At 45.9% G+C, this 23824-nt stretch overlaps 1 protein-coding gene across 5 annotated transcripts in view; it reads left to right on the top strand.

Moving 5' to 3' along the window:
• Positions 1–23824, top strand: part of TLK1 (tousled like kinase 1) — a 1414233-nt gene that overhangs the window by 499450 nt on the left and 890959 nt on the right. For all 5 annotated transcript variants that reach the window (XM_069616191.1, XM_069616192.1, XM_069616193.1 and 2 more), the window contains one exon: positions 4259–4348. In XM_069616191.1, the coding sequence (XP_069472292.1) occupies positions 4259–4348 (90 nt within the window). The remainder of the gene's footprint in view (positions 1–4258; positions 4349–23824) is intronic.

The following is a 23824-nucleotide window of genomic DNA, read 5'->3' as shown; positions in this document are numbered from 1 at the left end:
ACGTTCTGTGCTCCTAGTCATTCCCATACCGCCGAATCCATTGTCTTTGAAAGACAGGTTTTGGCAGAGGTTCTCAAGTTAGAATCCAGTGAAAAGTCTCGCAACTCTAACTTTAGTAGGCTACAAAAAGCATCGGCACTAAAGTTAGCAAAAGATAATAACTTGATTATCAGACAAGCGGATAAGGGAGGAGCTATTGTGTTGATGAATCATAGTGATTATGTAAGAGAATGTGAAAGACTACTATCAGATAATGTGAGCTATTTGAGACTTGCTAATGACCCCTCTGCTAAACTTATGAATATTATCAAAGAAAAGGTGACTTCAGCGTTTGACGCTGAAATGATCAGTAAGCAGGAATGTGAATTTCTAATTAGGGATCACGGAAGGGTACCTGTTTTTTACATCTTGCCCAAAGTACATAAGAGACTTGTTGATCCCCCTGGCAGACCCATAGTATCTGGTGTTAATTCAATTTTGGAACCCTTGTCCAAATTTGCAGACTTTTATCTAAGACCATCTGTTTTGAAAATGAAAAGTTATTTGAGAGACACCACTGATGCTATTAACAAAATAGAAAGCATAGAGTTTATTCCGGGCCATTCTCTACTGATAGGCTTGGATATTCAATCTTTGTACACTGTGATACCCCAAAGAGCCACACTAGAGGTGGTTGAAGAAGTGTTGATGAATAGAGAGGATGGTCATCCTGTGAGCAATGCATTTATTTTGTGGTGTACGGAGTTTGCCTTGACCCAAAACTTTTTTCAATTTCAAGGTACTTTTTTTCAACAGATTGAGGGTACTGCTATGGGTGCTGCCATGGCTCCTAATTTAGCTAATCTCTACGTCGAGTATTTTGAAAAAACAGTGATATACCCAGCCACCAACCCCTTTATCCATCATTTGAGGAAGTGGCTGAGGTATATAGATGATATACTGATTGTATGGGATGGCTCAAGAGAAGAGGCTGATAGTTTTGTGACATGGCTCAACCAACAAAACCGGTTTTTGAAATTTACTGGGTCTATATGTGATTTGGAGACCCATTTTTTAGACATTACCATTTTTCATCACAATGGTTTTTTGAAAGTGAAGCCCTACAATAAGACCACTGATAGGAACTCTTTATTACACTTCAACAGCCATCATGCCAAACATTTAAAGAATAATTTGCCATTCGGACAATTTTTGAGGCTGAAGCGTAACAGTAGTCTAAAAGATGATTTTGCTCAAAGTGCGGATGTATTGACCAACAAACTGTTGGCCAAGGGTTATCCGTCTAGAGTAATAAGAAATGCTTCAAAAAGAGCCTACAATAACAATCGCGAGGCATTGCTGGAGAAAAGTAACAAGACTACTAAAAAGATTGGCACTGTTTTTGTTAACACTTTTTCGAATTTGTCCTATAAAATCAAAACCATTGTGATGAAAACTTGGAAGAAAGTCTATTGTGGTAAAGAAGTGTTGCCTCCTTTAGTGGCGTTTAGAAAAAGTCAGAATCTACGGAATATTCTAATCAGAAATGATGTGACAGAAATGCGAACTCCACAGGTTAGACAAACTAGACTGTGGGGTATGCCTGAAGTGAAAGGACATTTTCCATGTGGGAATTGCAGCATGTGTGGACAAACAAAAGAAACTAGAGTATTGCAAATTCTACCTGATGTAAAGTGGGTCTTCAGTGAAATGACAAATTGTAACACAGCCAATGTTGTATATTTAATCACTTGCCCGTGTGGCCTACATTATGTGGGAAAAACGAATAGGCAATGTAAAGTTCGAATGGTGGAACATCGCAGCTGTCTCAAAAACCAGGTGATTACTGCTCCCCTTGTCAAACACTTTATTGAAAAGAAACATGGTTTTAATGATTTCACATGGCTGATTTTGAAAAAGGTGCATGGACATACCAAAATTGAAACGGATCGAAAATTACTGAATGTAGAGCAAAAAATTATTTTTAAATTACAGAGTAATGTGCTAGGTCTCAACGAAAGCATTGATTGGCATTTGGTCAGCCAAGTATGATTTTTGACAGTGTGGGATGCATATACCATATTGTGTTGGTGCCAGCATATCATTGTTTTAAAAAACACCTGTTTAGTGCTCGTGGTGTCCACTAATCTGTTCTACACCAGTAGGCTTCAGGTCCGTTCCAATATGGCCCTTCCCTTTGATGGACTTTTTTTCCAACACTGAGTAGTGTAGTCCTTTTTCTATGTTGCCGGGTCCGTTCCAACATGGCCCTTCCTTTTGATGGACTTTCCTTCCTACACTGAGGAGTGTAGTCCTTTCTTTGTGTTGCCGCACGACCATAGACGTACTGTTAGTGTGCAGCAGTTTTTGGTTTCACTGAATTCAGTGTTGGCTGTGTGCGTTTGGAAGCTGCCATTAGAGTGATTTAATCCCTCTGAGTGTACAGGTGAGTCTTTAGCATTGTGGTTCTGTGTGTGATAATTTTCCCACTGCCGTTACATTCCCTTCCTGTACGCGTGGGGTAGTTTGGTTATTTTTTGCCATGGGTTCCCCACGTTGTGTAGGATGGACAGCATGGAAGTTTTTTCTGCATTCTATATATTGTACGGGCACTTAGTCTTAATCACGAGGGTGAAATAAAAGCACTCCCATCGGTACATGTTGAAGGGTGATGCCAGACATATGGTGTTCATTGCCATGCATCCATTGTTTTCCAGATTGATACTTTACGGCTTGACTGTGTGGATTTCTCCTTTGCAAACACGTTGATTGCTGCTTTGCTTGTTACAGTCTTGATCCCTACATCTGTGAAGGTAATTTATTTTATGATATTTGGAGCCCTGTTTTCATGTGTAATTGCATTTTGAAGCCCCTTTCTGGATATAACAGAGCATGTGGTCTCTGTGTATTGGTTCTGTCTCATTTAGGTGTGGCGATACTTTAGCGGACTATGACGCTTTTGTGAAGTAGTGGTCTCTCATTTGGCGAGAAACCAGCGAATTTGTCATCCTGTGACGCGCTTTGAAGTTTCACCATTTAAAGGTAAATTTGTGGGTGCCCTGTTGGGACCCGTGTGAGTGTGGCATAACCTCTATGCCATGTTCTTTTTCTACATTTTGTAGTACTTCCTTTCCCTCTTTTTGGAACTCATTAGTTTTTCCTTTTACTCTTACAGGCTCGGAGGTTCTTTCCTTCCTTTGCCTGTATAGAAGTTTGAATCTACCCTTTCAGCACGGTGTTGAAGAGATTAGTGGATGCTTTTTTAAAAAAAAATTTCCCCTGAAGAATGTTCGCCCGAACTGGGCAGTGAAGAACAGAAACATGTTGGGATGGTTGTTGTTTTAGAGACACATTGAGATTTTTTTGTGTTATGTTATGTGATATCTTTTGTGTCATGCAAATAAGTGAACTTTGTATTTCATGTTTTAGTAACTGTTTTTTAGTGTTTAGTACACTGTGTTAGGTGAGGGTAGTGTTTTATGTTTAAATTCAGTTCGAATTATTTGAATAAAAATTTGTTATACACATTTTTTAATCAATCATAGCAGACGGTCCATTTTGTCAGGACTAGTGATGCCGGAAAACCTTATAGAGTTCCTGTGTAAAGGGGGTTGGATGTAAGTAAAACAAGACGTGTTATCTTACTCTTTATTGTATTATACATATTGATATCCCTGTCAGTAGAGTAGGATGTTATTATAGGGACTGTTTATACCTATTTGAACATACTACAGTAGATAAAATATCAAACAGAAGAAATATATCTACTGTATGTCAATGTTGTATCTGATGGACTCTTTGGTTCCTCTGCATCTTCTTAGCCTTACCACCTACCTGCTGTTGACTTTCGAATGTTTGGAATCCAACTCTTGTGGGAAGTATCCACAGTATCATCTGGCATGACTGGGCTGCACTATTTGACCTAGGCTTCTGATGTTGGCTGCTGTCGTGTGACCCTTGTAAATCGCTTTAGTACGCAAATGGCAATCTTGGATTGTGTAAAAACGTTTGAAGTCCCAGCTTCGTGGCTGGATTATTTCATGCGATAAGCATGAGCATAGAAACTATCCATTGAAATTGTCACCCTCAAATACAGAGTGTTTGTTTTTTCTCACTGTTGTGGTTACATACTGACAAGATCGACTGTTAAAATTATTTGGAAAATTTCAAACAATATGCATACTGTGAAACTGGAGCAAGTTTATTAATTGTTTAGTTTGATTGGAGGTATGTCCATTTTGATTATTTATGATGTATGTTTGAAATATTCATGTTTTAGGTCCAGCAAAATAGCCCATCTCCTACGGCATTAGTTTTTGGGGACCAATGCTCTACACAACAAAAACAGCTATCCTTTAAAGTGATTCAGGTAAACATTTTTTTTAATGTAATGTTCAATAGTTTTCCCTGTTATCATTTCTCAGAATTATTCTTAATCAAGATTATATGTATTTATAGAGGGAGGGGCAATGCTTTTTTGATAACAAAATAATGCATGTGTATATAAACTGAGATGCAAGTGTTGCACAAACTCTTAAGCATGTTATTTTATATTACTAGGGCATATGCCGTCCTCTGCTGCCATTTGCATTGTCTCCATGTGACCTTGCAGATTGAAAAAGAATGCGTGGTGCAAAATGTACTCGCCCCAGTTGGCTCTTGCTGAGTAAGATATGGTGTGCTGTGTATGAATAATGTTGAGGTGGCAAGTGACTTTCTTTTTACAGGATAGTAGCTTGAAACTTTAAATGTATACCCCTGAGATTGAGGTGCGTGGTGGACAGAAGGGGGGTAAGTGAGCTTTGCTTTGATGCATGTGAAGGTGACATCATTGGTTAGATAGATTTCAGCATTCTGAGAGATTGAATCAGTATTCAATCAAAATGTCTTCCTAGCTACTTGACTTATTGTGCCTCATATCTGCATGGTCCATTATTAACAGTGAAAGGGGAGAGGCTGCAGAAAACACACTGATAGGCCATCTGTGATTCTGGTGACCAAAAGGAAATAATTTTTTTCCATTGCATATAACAATCTCAGATAATTTATTTAGCAATAAAGTGCATTATTTGAGAAGACATGTCTGCTGTACTCGATTTACGCTTACATCCCTTCCCCTTTCCTCCATACTGTATGGATGTCCCTTCCAAGGGACGGGAGACAGAACCTTATTCACCAGAAAAATAACCTTCTTCCCCTTTAAATTTAGAGGCGCGTGGTGATGCTGCCCTGACTCCGCCCTCCGGTGCCACGCCTCAGTCCCCTTTTCCACGTCGACGGGAACGCGTCGAATTCACCAGCGCTCCTAGGTTTGGCTTCTGCCATGTAATTCCATGCGCGTATACTTCTTTGTCTTTTTCATCATTCAGGTGCTCGGTCCTCAGGCGTCGCGTTCCTCCCCGGCGCATGCCGACTTCTACAGGGTTCAGCAGTTGTCCACCCTGCAACAGGCTCTTCCCAACTTCAGACGCCCTACGTTGCCTTGGCCCAGACCACGGTTGGCAGTCATGTTTGGCGTGACTCGCTGTCCTTGAAGGCGCTAAAGAACAGACTCGCCAGGTGGAAGGAGCTCTTCCAGAAATCGCCTCCAGAGGATCTCAAGAACTTCGTGAAGCATCGAGCCAGGCCCAAGGTATGACCATATTTTCTAGCGCACCCCACAAGGGAGACTCCTTCCCAGGGACTCTCCCGCGTGGGAGGGACCGTCCAGGTCCTTTTACCGGCATGTGCCCTGAGACTGCTACAGCTATCGGCCTTTGGGTTGAGGGGTCCTCGGATCCTTCCGGGTGCAATGTTGAGGGACCGGAAGATACTTGTACCGGGTCTATGTCCCTTTACTGGCACAATGGCTGAGGGGCTACACCCTTATACCGGCAATGCGTCTGAGGGGGTGCCTAAACGCAGCTCTACCGACCCCCGGGTCGAGGGTCTTACACCTACCGGGCCGAGGAACAGGGTAGGCCTTGTGATCCACAGGCAAGAGTCTTGGACGAGGCCAGGCCCAGCAGGCTGTGCAAAACTTGGCAGGCGGCTCGAAAAAATGGCCACCACGCCAGACAGGGGCACCTGTCAGACGCTATTCCACGAATGCAACGAAGAACGAGTGTCAAGGTGGGACTGGCCTCAACCAGGTACGTGCCTAAAGTCTATCCCTCATTTTCGCATGGCAACTTCCCTTTGCGTCCATGTGGACATGGTACACAGCGGCTCCAGCAGCTCCCTGCTACCCTGTCAGTACCCCCTACCACATCTTTGGCCCGTGTGGAGGTGCTCTTCGAGAAGTTTCTCGGCCTCATGAGGTCTCCTCAAATGGGGGTTATCATCAAAGACGCAGGCAGGGAAGTCTTCCCTGCCATGCTCGAGGCACCCCACAGACTCCATCGGGCCCCCAGGCCCTGGTGTAGCTGCCTCCTCTGGCTCCACAGCCAACTCCGCAACCTCTGCCGGCTGCGGTCCCTGTACCCCAGCCTCTGGCCCTATCTACCCCTCCTACACAAGATCCTCCAGATCCGTATGATACGGACGAGGAGGAGGATCCGGACATGCCATCCTCAGCCAGGGCCTTCTATGAACGTCTTGCTGGCCTGCTGGAGTACCTGGGCCTCCCCCAACCCAAGATCGAACAGCCAGCAGAGGAGGTTCTGGCTGAAGTCCTCACAAGTCACCCCTCTGCCAACACAGGGATTCCACTGCAAACTGATGTAGTCTCCCTGGCCAAGAAGGGTTGGCTCAAGCCCCACTCAGTCCAGCCGGTCAACCGACGCCTGGACGCCAAGTACAGTCAGATGGAGGGGGATACACTCTTGCTCTCGACCCATCCTCCGCCACACTCCCTGGTGATCACTGTGGCATCACTATACTCCAAGCCCCATTCGTCCTCAGCCTGTTCCTCTGTGGCGCTGCTAAGCAAGGAGAAGATCTTCTGCAACACCTCCTTGCACCTGCGTCAGGCCAGCGCAGATGCCATGCTGGCTGCCGCCAACAACTGTTATGGCGGGAAATTGCAGACTTCCTTCCGGAACACCCCACCCATTGCTAATCATGCTTTAAGGCGGGGCTAGCGGAAGCCAAGCTTGTGGCGCATTACTTCATGGAATCCACAGTGGCTATATCGATACCTCAGGCTGTGCCATCTGCATTGCCATGGACATGAGAACAGCCTGGCTCCGGGCAATGAAATTCAACCCTGATGTCCAGGAGTGCATTCTAGATCTACCGTTCATGGGGGTGAGGAGGGGCGCGAACCTCGTCCACTACTCTACGGACGAAGAACTGGACAAAAACAACATCTCACAAACGGCAAAGTCTTTATCCATTCTTAAAAAGACCACGCCCAAATCGTACACCCAATCTCAGCAGCGCTCAGAGAAGAGTCGTATATTTTGAGGGTTCCGCGGCTTCCAGGAACGCAGATCCAGGCAGCCGGACCGCTCGCCGTCTGGCTTCCAGGAACGCAGATCCAGGCAGCCGGACCGCTCGCCGTCTCAGAACCAGCGCAAACAACAAAAGGGGGGGGGGGGGAGTAAGGGCTTTTTCTAGTCACCCTCCACATCCTCCGCCTCCAAGAGAAAGAAGGCATGACCCGCCCCTTCGGGTCCACGTGTCTCCGGTGGGGGGCAGGCTTGCTCTCTGTGCACAATTCTGGCGCCAGAATTTCGAGGGCCCCTGGATACTCTCCGTAGTATCCACGGGGTACCGCCTTCCTATCCCAGCCTCTCCTCCCACAGGTTGGGACAACAACTCTTTTGGCGGAGATCTGGTCGCTCGTAGAGAGCCAGGCAGTGGAGGAAGTCCCAGCCTCCCAGCAAGGCTTTGGCTTCTACTCCAGGATTTTCGCCATTCAGAAGAACCACCAGGCGGGCCTGAGAGTTGTGCTAGACTGTTCCACCCTCAACCTCTCTACCCCTGCAAAAATTCAAGATGGTTACTCCAGCTTTTATAGCGGAGACTTTGGACAAGGGAGACTGGATGTGCTCCCTGGACCTGAAGGACACGTACCAATTTGGCAGCCCCATCGTTCGTTCTTACGGTTCAAGATCGTGGGCTACCATTTCCAATACAAAGTCCTCCCATTTGGCCTCAACTCGGCGACCAGGGTCTTTACCAGACTCATGAACGGCCCTTCTCAGTGCGCAGGGCCTCCACATCTACCCATACCTCGACGACTGGCTCATTAGGGCTACATCTCCGGAAGCGGTTCACCACTCTTCCCATGCCCTTATGAATACACTGCAGGACCTGGGCTTCTCGCTCAACCTCAAGAAGTCAAAGCTGCTCCCTACGCAGACTCTTGGCATTCCTGGGACTCATTTCGGACACGTGCTCCGAGAGGGTTTTCCCGTCAGAAGACAGAATCTCGGCCATCAAGAGGGCCACCGCCCACTTCCTCAGCAGAGAGGGGACCTCGGCATGCTGGTACCAAAATCTCCTGTGTCTACTAGTGGCAGTCCTGTTAGCTGTGCCGCACACAAGACTAAGGATGAGAAGGATTCAGCTGCACTTTGTGGCCTCATGGAATCAGGAGTGGGGCTCACAATCTGAGGTGATCAACGTTCCTCCATCTCTCCACCCGGACCTAACTTGGTGGTCCGTGGCATGGACTGCAACCTATGGACGGGCAAGCCCTTTCCGCTGCCCTCTCCGCAGGCCACCATCACCAGACTCCTCGCTCGAGGGCTGGGGAGCCACCCTGGACAACCTCTCGCTCCACGGCACCTGGACTCGACAGGAGCAGGAATACCACATCAATTGGCTGGAGCTGAACGCCATCTGGCTAGCGCTCAGAGCATTCCTACCACTTCTCAAGGGAAAGGTTGTCCTCATCCAGACAGACAACTCGACCAGCATGTACTACGTCAACAAGCAGGGAGGCATCAGATCCCCTCTGTGTAGGCTGGCTATCGGCTTGTGGGAATGGGCCCTGGAAAACGACCTCTACCTCACGACAGTCCACCTCCCGGGGGAATCCAACCTGGAGGGGGACAGGCTCAGCAGGCTGGGAGCAGACAATTGCGAGTGGCAGCTAAACAACCTCGTTATTCAGGAGATCTTAATCAGGTGGGGTCACCCCCAAGTGGAACTCTTTGCCACCAGGCACAACAAGAAGTGTCCCCAGTTCGCTTCCTGGCAGGGTCAGGGCCCTGCCTCTCTGGGCGACACATTTCACCTCCAGTGGACCGGCATTAAGGCCTACGCCTTTCCGCCCACTCTGCTGATCCACAGGGTAATTTGCAAGATCAAGGAGTCTCACCGACTCCTCATCATTCTGATTGCTTCGTGGTGGTTGGCCAGGTCATGATTTTCGGAGCTCCTCAGCTTCTCAGAGGTGCCCCCTATACACCCCCCGACGGGCCCAGCACATATTCTGGCACAGCAGAGGGGCAGAATCCTCCACCCCGCGCCAGGAAAACTAGCCTTCACAGCGCGGTACCTTAGCAGTTAACGCTTCGGCACCTTAACCTCTCACAGGCCAATCTGGAGATCATACAGGGCGCCAGGAGCAAGTCCACAGGGCCCAGTACAAAAGCAAATGGACCAGATTCTGCAACTGGGCAGACTCCAGGGGAATTGACCCCTTGGCCTGCAATTTGGACGTTGTGCTCTACTTTTCGGTGCACCTCGCTCATTCGGGCGTACAGGTGGACACCTGCCACACATACCTTGCAGCCATGGGGGCTTATAGGAATTCGGAGGAGGGCATCTGTTCCTCCTCCAACCCTATAGTCAAGAATCTGATGGGTCTAGCTAGGCTCTACCCGCCCGTCAAGAGACCGCACCCGGTGTGGGACCTTAACATAGTCTTGGGCGCCCTGGCGCACAAACCATTCGAGCCAATGGTGTCCCTGGACATTAGGCTGGTCACCATCAAGACGGCCTTACTAGTCGGTCTTACCTCGGCTCGCATAGTTAGCGAGATCCAGGTGTTCGTCGCCTCCGAACCATATACCACCTTCCACAAGGACAAGGTAGTCATGCGGATGCACCCAGCATTTCTGCACAAGGATCCACCTGCATTGCACTTGAACGAAAAAATAGTCCTTCCTACGTTCTTTCCCGATCCCAAGGATAAAGCACAGAGTGCTGCACTGCCTGTATGTCAGGCGTGCCCTAAAATTCTACTTGGAAAGGACCAAGGGCTTCCACAAGTCGGACGCTCTGTCACCTTCGAAGGCTCGAGGCCAGGCTATCATGTCTCTAAGGCCTCCATATCCCGCTGGATGCTCTCTGCCATCAAGGAAGCGTACGTGGGCCAGCACAAGCTGCTCCCGGCCAACATGCATACCCAAGCAGTCAGGGCCAAGGCAACGGCCATCCGATTCCAGCGCCATGTCTCTTGGCAGGTCATAAGCAGGGCGGCCACTTGGGCTTCTCCCTCGGCTTTCTGCGAGCATTACTGTTTGAATGCTGGCTCTAGATCTGATGCGTCTTTAGGACAGGCAGTTCTCAGGAACCTATTTGTTTAAGGAGGGTCTCCTCTCCACCCTGGGGCTTCATTCAGTTGTAATCGCCCATACAGTATGGAGGAAAGGGGACGGGACGTAAGAGTAATTATTAGTTACTCACTGTAGTGACTAACATACTTGGTCCATAGTCCCCTTTCCTCCATACGTCCCACCAACCTCCCCCCTAATAATACTGGTGTCATTAGGCAATGTTAAATCTATTGTCGACGCGTCAATGGGGACTGAGGTTTGGCGTAGTAGGGGCCCTGGGCCGCGCCCCCACAGGCCTCTAAATTTAAAGGTGAAGGTTTTTATTCTGGTGAAAGGTTCTGTCTCCCGTCCCTTGGAAGGGACACTCATACAGTATGGAGGAAAGGGGACAGGGGACTATGGAATAAGAGTACGTTAATCACTACAGTGAGTAACTTATAATTTTTAGTTTACTTTGCCCAATTTAACCCAGCACTCGGAACACTATTTCAAGATTGCTACCTGTGTACTACTGGCTGCTTTTATGTTCTCCTTTTTTGGGCTTGTTCGATTGAAGGATGCTTTGCATTTCCTTAGATTGACAAACACAGAACTGAAACTGCCCTACTAGATTTGAAAATTCTAATCAATGCTATCAAGGACACTGGCAAACCGGCCCTCCTGATGATGCTAGACCTCTCTGCAGCATTCGATTTAGTAGACCACCAAATCCTCTCCTCTCAATTTACTTCAACAATCTCGGATTGGGTGAGGTCCTTCCTAGCCAACAGATCCCCTCCTGTCTCCATGAAAGACTTGTACGCTGATCCCACTCCTGTCACTTGTGGAGTATCCCAAGGCTCCTGCCTCTCCCCCACTCTCTAACATTTACACAAGTGGTTTGTCAGCGAGTGGAGAAAGATCACCGACAGATGGGTGCTGGAGGCTCTCGTCTAAGGACACACCCTGGAGTTTCAACGCAGGTGTCCACAGATCCCTCTGGTTACCCGTCAGGAGCAGCACATCCCTCGGCTCCTGGAAGAGGTACGGGCCATGCTGCGAAAAAGGGCAATAGAGCTACTTCTCCAATGGCTCTGGGGCTCAAGAGTCTATTCCAGATACTTTCTGGTCGGAAAGAAGGCAGGGGACTGGATGCGCATACTAGACCGACAGCGTCTGAACAAATACTTGAGTCCCAAAAATTCAGGATGGTCACTTTTCAACACGTGCCCGGCCAACTGGAAAGACGACACTTCATGGTCGTTGAACCCAGGAGACGCCTATTTCCACGTCCTCATTCACAAGAAACATGGAAGGTTTCTACGTTTTGTGGTGCAAGGACAGCACTACCAGGTGAAGGCCCTACCTTTAGGCATGAAGTCGGCCCCCAGAGTGTTCACGAAATGCCTGGCGCCAGTGGCAGTCCATCTACGTCTATAGGGCATACAGGTATACCCATACCTGGACATCTGACAGATTCACGTCTGCTTGCGGTAGATGGCCGAAGGACACACGGAGGCAACAGTCTGGCTACTAACAGATCTGGGATTCTCCAATTATCCAGAGTTGTGCTTAATGCCATCACAGAACGCGCTGTTCCTATGTACCAGACTCAATACTGCCTTGCCGGCTGTAGGCAAATAAGAAAGCCATGGTTCAGGCCATCAAGCCGTTACTGGCCATGATATCGTCCTGCATCTACCTCGTCCGGCTCTGCAGGTTGCAAATGCGACCCCTTCAGGAATTTCCGGACGCCTGCTGGATACAGGTGTCCGGAAGCTTCACGGACAAGATCTGAACGATGAGTTCCATTGGGCGATAATATGGTGGGGCGTCAGCTCTAACATCGATCAAGGTTCAGGGTTTCAAAGCCATCCATACCAGGAGACGGTCACCACGGACGCCTCCCTAGAGGGATGGGGAGCGCACACCGGATGTCTGCATGCCAGAGGAGAAGGATCTTCATATCAACATCCTGGAGCTATGGGCAGTGTTCTGGGCCCTAAAGTCCTTCCTGCAGTCTCTGAAAGGCAAGGTGGTGAGGATCTTTACGGATAACACCACCGCCATGTTCTACATCGGCCAGAAGGAGGGGGGGGCATTTGATCCCGGGCGCTCTCCAAAGAAGTGCAGGACTGGGCCATCAGACAAATGTTCCTTCCTTGTCCCTCTTCACCTGGCGGGAGTCAAGAACACCATCAGACTGTCAGCAGGTCGCTGCGCTCATGCCACGAGTGGGAGCTTCATCAGGATTGGGTGGGACCGCCTGTTTGTCAAGTGGGGCAGGCCCCAGATCGATCTGTTTGCGATGGCGGCAAACTCAGTGTCAGACGTTTGTCAGCAGGTTCCACCTGCTGAGGAGGCTGTGGGAGAAGCATTCTCCTTCCTGTGGGAAGGGCTGTTCCTGTATGCGTCCCCCCGCCCCCTCTCCTGCTAAGAGTCATATACACACTGTGTACATGCAACATGATACTCATTGCCACGTCGTGGCCGAGGCAGATTTGGTATCCGGATCTTCTCAGCCTGTCAGCGTCGCCTTCAGTCAAGCTACCAGTGTGTCTGGACCTTCTCGCCAGAAGAGGCGCGATCCTTCACAAACCAGGATTGCAGAACCTGAGGGCTTGGCTCCTGCAGCTCTAGAGTTTGGAGGATACGAGTTCCCTGCAGACTGCAGGGAGGTCCCCGCAAAGGCCAGGGCGTCGTCTTTGAAGTGCTACGGTCACAAGTGGAAGCGTTTGGCTACGTGGTGCCAGTCTCAGAAGATTACCCCCCCCCCCCCTCCTTGAGGGTCACGTCCCTGCAAGTCCTTCCATACTTGTTTTCCTTGGCCAAGGCCGGGCTGGCGCACGCCTCTATCAAGGTCTATCTGGCGGATATCTCCCGCTACACCAGGTCTGCAGGAATATCTTCACTTTGGTCCCATCGACTCGTGAAGGAATGCCTCAAAGGACTTTTTCGAACTTTCCTGCTGGTGAAGGCTCCTGCCCCGGCATGGGAACTAAACGTGGTTCTGACAATGCTCATTGGGGCCCCCTTCAAGCCTATGCATCAGGCCCCTCTCGTGGAAAATGGCTTAGATTCACATACTCCTACCATTCCTCCCCTCGGTGAGTAGAAGGAACATAGGCTTGTTAGACCTTCTCTCTTCTGAATTCGCTCACGCACTCTAGAAGGCTCCCTCACGGCCAAAAAAAAACAAACGGTGGGACGTCGCTGCGTGAGGTACTTTGGGTACACTGCATGTCATGTTAGGGATAGTGTTAGTCACGCCCATGTCGACGTCCCTTTCCTTCTTCGAAAGAAAGATGCAATACTCTGTGATTTCCACTAGATGTCGTGGTATATGCACATCACTTGAATCTAAGCAGATACATTCACCAGAAATGCTTTTACGGTGAGTAATGCATGTCATATCTCAGTAACTATGCTTTTGTGCTGTGGCAGTTCGTCAGTGTGTGCCCCCCAGCACACTACCCAGAGTAGTCTAGCTTCAGAGACTAGGTCAGGAAGGCGTAAGGGCATGAGGCACATGGAGGGGTTGGGAAGAGGATTAGGCAAAACACCAGGGCATGCATGCAGTATTTATTTTCTCTTCCCATTTCTTCAAGGTTCAGGTATCCAAGACCCTTTGGTGCATTCAAATTCAATGGTGTGCATGTGTGCAATGCTTACCTTTTACTGGGGTGTCCAGTTGCTTCCTGATTATCTTTGTCAGACCCGACTGAGTTAACATAAGCAAGGCAATTTTCCTTCTTGTTTCCAGAGTTGCAAGACAGTCTTCAGGATCTGATTTTCCCATTTTATCAGAAACACACTAGCATGACCTGTTACCAGAGACACTGTAAAAATAGAACATAAAACATGATTTTAGTGCGCTCAGTTCCTCTTCCGCATCCTGCCTACTTTCCTGACTCTCTGGGTGCTCCTGGCAGCAGTCCCCTTTTCCAGACCAAATCCTATTACCATAGGCCTTCAGGGACTACTCGGAGTCGTGTCAGGCAGCGGGAATCTGACAACACAAGGCACGAATCTGTTGTGGCAAATAAACCATAGACTCTTTAGGTAGATTGGTAAGCATCTATGACGGTCAGCAAAGCAACATATAGACCATCCACAAGACAGTATACGATCGAACTGTATACCGCGCAGCAACTCCCTTTCCCAGGCTTAAAGGGTTTTTATACAATAATGCACACAGTTTCTTCTACTGAAGAGGTCCATGCATCGTGCATTGACAACAGTATACAATGTTTCAGGTGGTTCAGCGTGAATTACACGATTCTCAATATACAATCTACAAGCGTTGGTAAGGTTCTCACACCTTGGCGAGTGAACCTGGCAACAAGCAGCAGACCTTTTCAGATCCATTTCTAGCGAGTCTGCGGTTGTTATGACAGTTCTCTCACGCCTCAGTGCCTATATGCATAATGTTGCTAATTCTACCTGCTGAGGCGGTGATCTAAAACACTTTCGCTTGTGCCAATTAGGAATTGCATCCGAAGCGGGTAATGTAGAAGTGAGCTCATCTAGAAGCATTCCTTGAAAACATTTCAGTTAAGACCTGCACACAACAACATAGGAAAAGGCAGATAGTCACAGATTTACATAGCTGCCACGGATGGGCAGGTTCTGCCTCACAGTAGCAAGATATAGGCTGCCCAGAATGTCAAGCAGCTCATCGGTAAAAAGAAGCTCCAAGCTTTCCTAGGAATGGTGGGGTATTACCAGAGGTTTCCCAGTTAGCAGCCCACTTTACGGACAAGCTGACCAAGGTCATCCCTGTACAGTGGGACCACTGAGTTCAACTGGCCTTTGAGATACTGAAAACCAACCACTGTAAGTCCAGTCTTGAACATGCTGGAATCCCTGCTACAGACGGATGCTTAATTAGGCTTGTGAGCGATCAGATCACAAATTTACTAGGGGAAGGAGAAACCAGTCCTATTCATCAGCTGCAAACTTTCCAAGGGAAGAATTATCATGTTGTGGAGCTTGAATGTCTGGCTACGATATTATCTAGCAGGTCGGAAATTCAGGTTAACATATCATATCCCCTTGGTACAGAAAGCCTTGCACTCAGTAACTGGTGCAAGGATAAGAATGTGGATACATTCCTATGTGGCACATCTATGGTGCTTTCTTTCCTGTTACATTTAGCCAATCTGAGGCTTCAGATTGGCACAATTAAAGGATACTTATCGGTGCTTTCTATCTTTAAGCGCTCATCTGAAGTCTTATTTCAAGATACCTCTAATTGTACAATTCTTGAAGGGTTTCAGTGTCGTGTACCCCCCAGTGCCATTTCATGTCCCTGTTTGGGATTCCTTACATGCATTCCTTTGAGCCTTTGCATTCTTGTCCTTTAAGGCTCCTCACACTGAAAACAGTCCTTCTTGTGACTATCACATCAGCCCGCAGGGTGAGTGAGTTACAGGCTCTCTTGTAAGCCTCCTCACACTATTTTCCAGAAAGATAAATACTCAAGGTGAAACCTTCATTTCTACCCAAAGCAGTCTCTGATTTTCACTTGAAAAAGATAGTTTTGCCATCTTTCTATCCTCCCCCCTCCCCCATGCAAGTACAGAGGAAGAAAGCTTCACAGGCTGGACCCAAAGAGGGCTCTCGGCTTTTATATTTCTAGATTGGCAAAATTTAGGCAAAGTGACCAACTTTTTATTGAATATACCGGCCACAAATTGGGCCTAGCAGTAACAAAACAAACCTTATCCAGATGGATAATTTTGGCACTCTGAGAATGCTACAGACTAGCGGGTAAAGAACCTCCAGGTGGGATAAGCGCTCATTTCCAGCAGGGGCATGGCAACATCAACAGCTCCTCTGCACCGGGACACCCCTTTAAATATCTGTGCAGCATACGCATACATTTGTGAAACATTGTTTAGATTAGACCTCATCCAAAGGAGGTCTCTTTGCCAATGCTGTTCTTCATACCGTCCATGATTAGAGTTAATTGGTACTCCCTCCTCGATATTCTCACTGCTTTGGGAGTCTATCAAAGATGAGGAATACGTGGGAGGACACAATCCATTCGAAGAAAAAGATACTTAACTGGAAACGTTCTTTCTACTGGATGTTCCTCCCACGTATTCCTCATCGACCCTCCCAGCCGACCCCACCGCACAAATTACGTGAATTACACTTAGTGTTCCTTAGGAGCTTACAGTCTAAGAGTACACCTGGTCAACTACGAAAAATAGAACTGAAGCAAACGGGCGTGGCTCGAGCTATTTGTACTACAGATGACGTTGATGCTCTACGGCAACCTTCGAGGGACATCGATGCCACACCATCGAGCACAGCGCCCTCTGGTGTGGCCATTTTTCTCTGAAGCAACAAAGCTGGTGATACGTATATCAAAGTTGAGGAATATGTGGGAGGAACATCCAGTCAAGAGAAGGTTACAGTTGGTAAGTAACTTCTTCATCTCTGCCTTTTAATTATTATGGTAAAGGACCTTGTGTTTAATGATTGGGGTAAAGGTTTATATGTAAAGATATGCACAATAAAAAAGATATAAATCAATAGTACTGGGGTGCTCTAATTTTGCAGCAGTAACTATCAGTGGTTAGAATGGACAATTCTCTAACTAGGTTAACATTTTCTTTTGAATCTTGTTGCAACACAAATACAGGTCTTAGCGCTCTATATACAGATGGTTGTGTTATACAACTATCTGTATATAGAGCGCTATGACCTGTATTTGCAGCCAAAATACGCCGATCACATTTACTAATTATATTTAATCTTCAGCTCTGCTTTTGCACAATTATGTACTTGTTTTGTTAAACTGGTTTAATTAAAGAAGTATTGATTCAGCACAATTTAGCCTGCATTGCCTCTTCCAAAATGGCATAGCGGGCAGGCTTTTCGCAACGTATGACGTGAGGCGCATGCACATTACGTCCCCAGTGTTTCTAAACATAGTTAAGTTGATGGCGGCTGCGTCCTAATTGGAGCGTGTCTCGCCATCGGGCTTGGATCGTGCCTTAAAACAGGGATCTCTATTAATACAGGTAGGGCATATAACTTTAGCAGATATTATAATACGGAAGCGGATGCAAACAGCTCACTGAACCTTTATCGAACTAGACCACGGCTGCTACAGCGCTGTAGCGGATGCAGCACAGCAGTTTCTAAAGGTATGTTTGAGGCACTCTCATATTCCGAACACATTGCGATTGTACAGTGAGACTAACGCGCCCCAAATAATGAACGTGCTCTCCTGCTTTTTTTTCTGCTTTTAGCAGTAGGCTAAAGTTATATGCTACTTCAGGGCAAATAACGTTCGCACATAATGCCATGAGACTGCAGTTCTGCAATGGAAGCGATCAGCACACTGAACCCTTATTCAACTGAACTACGGCTGTCACAGCGCCATAGCGGACACTGCACAGCTGCTTTCAAAGCGCCGTTGGAGGCCCTCTCGTGTTCTAAACATATTGCATTTGGACAGTGAGCATACCGCACTCAAAGTAATGTACATGCTCGTCTTGTTCCGCTTTTTGCATCAGGATGCTGCAACATGAACTTGTTAACCATTACACCAGTGCTTTAAGTGGGCTGGGCCCCAGTAGTCTCCTAAAACTGGGGTTGAGCTGTGGCCCTGCCGGGGCTCCCCCCCGGTCCCACTGACGGGAGATGCGCCCGCCATTAGGTCAGGCAAGCTGACAGAAGTGTCAGCCAGCCACAGCTGTGCTGTGGCTGGCTGCCACTTCTGTCAGTTACTGTAACTTCCTCTAGTGATTCCCTAGGGGGAAGAGGGGAGGGGGGAGTGGGGTGTCACCAGAGGAAGTTACTGTGCCTTTGTTTCCCAAGGTCACTGAGGTGTCTTTAACCCTTGGCGAACCTGGGGGACTCCTCGACATATTTCAAGGTTTAAAAAGGATTCCTTGAAAAGTGCACAATTCAATCCATCTTTTATAAAGCTTTCAGACGGACAAAGCCATCTTTTATAAACATAGAAATTTTTAACAAAGATGGCTTGGAAAGTACGCAAACAATAAGGTACTCGCACAAATATATAAATGCTATATATTTTTTTTTTTTGTTGGTGCATACCTTACTATGGTTTATGTACTTTTCAAGCAATCTTGAAGCACACAAACCATAGTAAGGCACGCAAACAAATATATAAATGTAAGCATTTATATATTTGTGTACCTTACTATGGTTTGTGTAGTATGCAAGCCATCTTTTATAAACCTAGAAATATGTTTATAAAAGATGGCTTGCATACTACACAAACCATTGTAAGGTGCGCATACAAATATGTAAAATGTTTGCGTCCCTTACTATGGTTTGTGTACTTTTTTTAAGCCTGTGCCCATCCCACAAGCCACGCCCCCAAACGAGGATTCTCCCTCGATTTCTTACCCCACTTGAAGCCCTGCATCACACATGGGGAATTCTGCCAGGCCATATTACTTTATTCATTTGACATTTTATTGGCGCATTTGCTTTTGAAGTTACTTTTCTGACACAAAAAGACTTTGCCCTAAGATTTATGGCATATCAAGTCAAATTAAATACGGCTGAAGTAAGCATGCTTTTTCAACAGTTGACTTCAATGAAACCCATTGTCTATGTTAAGTGGCTTCCTCGTGCATAAACATATGCCAACAATAGGACTTCAGGGTTTTTATCCCCATTTATTTATACATACAGTGTACTCACTCATCTGAGTGACAGGAACTCATAAGGTGAGCACAATCATGGCACTTTGCATGGAAATCACTATGCACCCATGTTGGATTTCATACATACAAACAATGTACAATTGCCAGCACTGATAACCTGGTTTTAAAGAGCATGCCGATTGCTTAGCTAAGCTAGAGTTATTGACAGCAAAACCCATTGCAGTAAATGATTATACTATATTTCATCTTTCTGTCAGGAAGGCATGGTATCATAAGTGAAAACACAGACACAAAATGTACAAGTTTCAAAAAACCTTTATTAAACTTAACTGGGTTTGGGGACTTCCTATCTGGCCATAACTCTGTAATGGGAGTAGTCTCCACCATCAAAGTAAACCAAATGGTTCAAGTCAGTCAAACCAATACTTGTCGTCACGCTCTACAAAAACATTGTGTGGGAAAATGTATGCAAAAAAATTGCATCAAAAAGAATGTCAGAATGGCAATGGAAGTGGCACACCACTCCCTTCCCCAAGTTCAATGCAAAGGGGTGGTTGTAAAGTTCTTCATAATGGCTTGTTTATTTTTATTTTATGATTTAGTTTGTTACAAACTCTTCATAATATTTAATGCTTATGCATCTAATTAAAAAAAATATCACATTAATCTGTTTTGATCTTAATAAGAATTCCGGATCAATTTTAAACACTTAAAAATGTCCTTCATAAGATTAATTCCCCCTCAGATAATCGAATAGTTTTCTCCAATTAAGAATGTTGTCCACCACTCTTCCAACAAGGTTGCTATGTTTTTACAAATGTCAGCCAAGAATTTAGTCCTCGTCAATGTTAGGGACTTAAACTCTAACAGCAAATGTTTCACAGATTTCACTCGGTCCTGCTTTTGCCAGAATCTGCAATATACCCCATACTAGGGAATTTGACCCTGAGCACTTAATACCTCTCTAGTTGGTCATAAGTTTAAGCGCAGTCTCTCAACTCACTGAAATGTTGACAAATACAAAGGGAGTTGGCCAACAGATCATCTTCTTTCGTGCTCCAAGGTTAATTAGTATGTAAATACATCTTCTGTCTTGGGTATTTATCCAGCCTTGTCTGCGAATGTGTTTCACCTTCTCCGGGTTGGTTGTTAGAAGCTCCTCACATGAATCCAGAGAATGCAACCAATTTTCGACATGTCTCTTTCCACTTGTCGAGAAGCCACTCGCTTCCCTTATGTGGAGGAGAGGTTTGCAAAATTTCAAACGTAGGAAATTAATTGTGCATAATACACTTAAGGCAAAATGCTAATGATTTCCATAATACAATGGAGTGTAAGGATTGCAGCCCTAATTCATCTCGCCAATGTTATTGCAGCCCTTTTGGAGAGATGGAGTACTTTTTTCCAGAAGTCGCCCTCTAGAAGGTCCCAGAATTGCCACAATAAATTCAAGGCTGTTTCGGCTCCAAATGTTAAAATGGGAGTTGCCTTCTGTTTGTAGAAGGTTATAATTGGACACATGGAGAACTTTCCATACTTCCCCCTGCAGTAGCAGGGCTTGTAATTACAAGCTTTTCAATTTGGATCTTAATACAGACATCCATTCACTTTCATTGATTATTACAGTTGATCTGGAGGCCAAGTAAGAGAAAGATTAAACTCTTTCTAGATTTTGCTTACCCATGTACCATGTCTGTTTTTTTTTTCCGTCGGGCATGGTCCAACACCATTATTTTCATATTTTTTACATTGAACAGCAAGTTATTCTCAGTCATGTACATCTCCAGCAAATCAATTCTCTGCTGTAAGCCTATTGATTCTGGTCCATGATAACTAGGTAATCTGCCTATAAGACCCATGGGATCACAGTGTCATTATTTTGGGCGGGAATGCTCGGACTGTATTTTGGCTTTTGCCTATATCGGTCAAGTAGATGTTGAATAATGTAGAAGTCAGGGGACACCCATGTTTTATCCCCTGTAATTTTTTTCATAAAACACTCAATCTTTGGATAACCTAACCTGGGTGGCGATAGATGTGTAAAGGGCCTTTATTGCTTCCAGCAGGTCTCCTGGCATCCCAAAGGACACGTTGTTCCACAACCTCTCCATGCTGACACTGTCAAACTTGTTCAAGATCGATAAAAGACTTCTATATATTTGTTCTTGCCTTAATGGCTTTAAGTTTCAACAGGTTCAGCAGGAAGAGGTTAAAGTTCGTTCCCACACCCCTGACAAAGCCAGACAGTCTGGGATTCAATCCGCCCTATTGATTTGCACAAGATTTAAGGTGACACAATAAAAACACACGAACGATTTTCCCTAAAATGTCAAGCAGGGCTATTGGGCAATAATTACGCAGCTCTTCTGTCTTTTTTGAATATAGGGATGAGTAGTGCAGTTTTCCATGAAGCTGGCACTTCCCTGGCCACTAGGCTCTCATTAAAGAGCAGCATACAAAAATGAGCCCATGCCTCAGGGTTTTGTTTCAAGATTGCATTAGTAAGGCCATCAGGGCCCTTGGCACGAGAAGAACCACACTTTTTTTTATTAACGTTACAATGTCATCTTTTTCAAACTCAATCGACCAAGGACCACTCGCAGCACCTTCCAAGGCATGATTCTAGTTTGGATGTGCAAACAGTGCTGTGAAGTGAGATTTCCATAGCTTTTCTGGAACTGCATTGGGGAGGGATGCTAGTTGTAAGCTGCTTGTTAGTCGGCATGGCCCATAGATCGCAGGTATTCTTTGAGCAAATGGTTTTCAGCATTTGTTCTGCATCGTGTTGCAATCTGAGGGCCTTGGACGATATCAACCAGTACTTATATTGCTGTTTACTTAATCTTCTGAAGCTTTTTGAGTTCTCATTTCAGCTCGATAGATTTTTCAGACTTGAATCAGGCCCTTATTGTATGAATGTAATCTTGTAAAGGTGCTCTTCAAGTCCTTCCTTTGATTTCCGGAAAACGCTAGTAGGATACCAGAGTAATATAACACCACGTTCTCCAAGACCAATTTCCTGCAATAGTTTTTGGTGAAGGTGCAGACATCAGAGGGGTTGATTCTCAGTCTCTTTCCACTAAAAGAGACTTGTATGGGAAGTCGGGGTCGGGCGTCTATCAGAGCTTGAGGCGTTTCCCATGTTATCGTTCGAAAATGGTGATCAGTTTTCAGTTGGGCTAATTACTAAGGTGTCAATCAGGTCTCATATTTCTAAAAACAAAATAATAATCAGCATTTTCTGTTCGCTACGGGTCCATGTAGGTACATTCAACTTGAAGAAATCCTGCGCTTTCAGTTCTTGGATCCGTAATGGTGGCCTAGCCTTTAATTCAGCTTTCACGGATCGCCTTGCCCCAAGTGTCTAAACATTTGATGTTGAGATCTCTACAAAGGATCATATGAGATCTGTAAGTTGGGTGTAAGCAGCATCAATTAATATTGTTGCAGTATTGAGAAAATGTGCATCCACAATTATGGCGGGATTCCAATATAAATTAAACACAACCATTGTTTTCTTGCAAGCAGACAGTGGCTCTTGCCAGTTGAAAATCAGCATTTGGATAGATGGGTTGCGATTACTGTCCTCCAATAAAGTTACTCCCTGCCCCGATTTTTACCAGTGTCATGAGAACAGAATGCGGACGGCCTGTCGGGCCTTTTGGGGCTGGATTTAAAAAGACTTTACAGCCGTCGCAAATGGTTTTTTCCCGAATACAGATTGCTTGGAAACACAGGATGTCATGTTGTCAAGCCCAACTCATCCTCGTTGAAGAGGTGGGCGAATCCTCTGGTGTTCCAGGATCCCATTTTTAACGCTCTTAAATTCCTGATTTCTTATGTTATCTTGTACACGTTGTCGCTAGTGACTTGGCACCCCAAGATCAGTCTTGTTGCTGCTTTACAGACGTGTAATGGTTAAGAAGCTGTCACCTTTCTTGTGTGGCTCTCATTTGCACTGAAGGTTACTTTTATCCTCACCAACAAGTGCCCTTGGTCTTCATCTAGATATTTTGTCGCCATACCTGGAAGTTTTTGGGTTGTTGTCTCCCGTTCTTTTTGTTCATTTTCTGACAAACCCATGGAGATTGATTAGTTTTTATATATTGAATATTATCACCACATGGCGGTTTTTGTTCCAACTTTGATTTGTCGCTTATTTCAAAGCTAAGAGGTAGCAAGTAAGATATCGCACCCAGCAAGGTCGTTCTGACTAATCTCGAATTTAAATGCAATTCAACCCAATCAGGACGACTTTAATTTACAAACTGTACTAGTTGAATATCATCAGATACAATGTCTCGCAGTTTAGGGCTGCAATGTAAATGTTTTAACACATACGCTCAATTTAGAATTAGTCAGTCTCTAGAAGCCAGTAGTCTCAACTACCACTGTTCGATTTGATTGTGGGTTGTTGAGGTGCAGCTCGATGCTTTCACACTGGCTCATGAACATAGGGTACTTTAGGACTAAGAATCATAGGAAGCTATGTTTTCCGTGTCAAGGCTTGTCTCTTTTCTTCCAAAGTTTGTAAATAATTTTCAGAACCTTCCTGAGATTCTTCACTTGGGACGGCATTTGTATCTACAGGGGTGATAGTTCTGTATTTTCTCCCTTCTTGACCAATGTTAGTAGCACTTACAGTTGCAAAATGGGTCAACTCTTTCGTCGTTGACCTGAACCTCTTCATCAGAGTATACTGTTAGGTCTGCCAATGCCAGGAGATCTGAAATGTCTTTGCCTTCCAAACTGAGCGTATTCACCGTCCTACTAGAC

Source organism: Ambystoma mexicanum, chromosome 9 (genome assembly GCF_040938575.1).
Source record: "Ambystoma mexicanum isolate Mex_15411 chromosome 9, UKY_AmexF1_1, whole genome shotgun sequence".
Classification (NCBI taxonomy): domain Eukaryota; kingdom Metazoa; phylum Chordata; class Amphibia; order Caudata; family Ambystomatidae; genus Ambystoma; species Ambystoma mexicanum.
The sequence above is the reverse complement of the archived record's forward strand: the minus strand, read 5'-3'. Positions and strand labels throughout refer to the sequence as shown.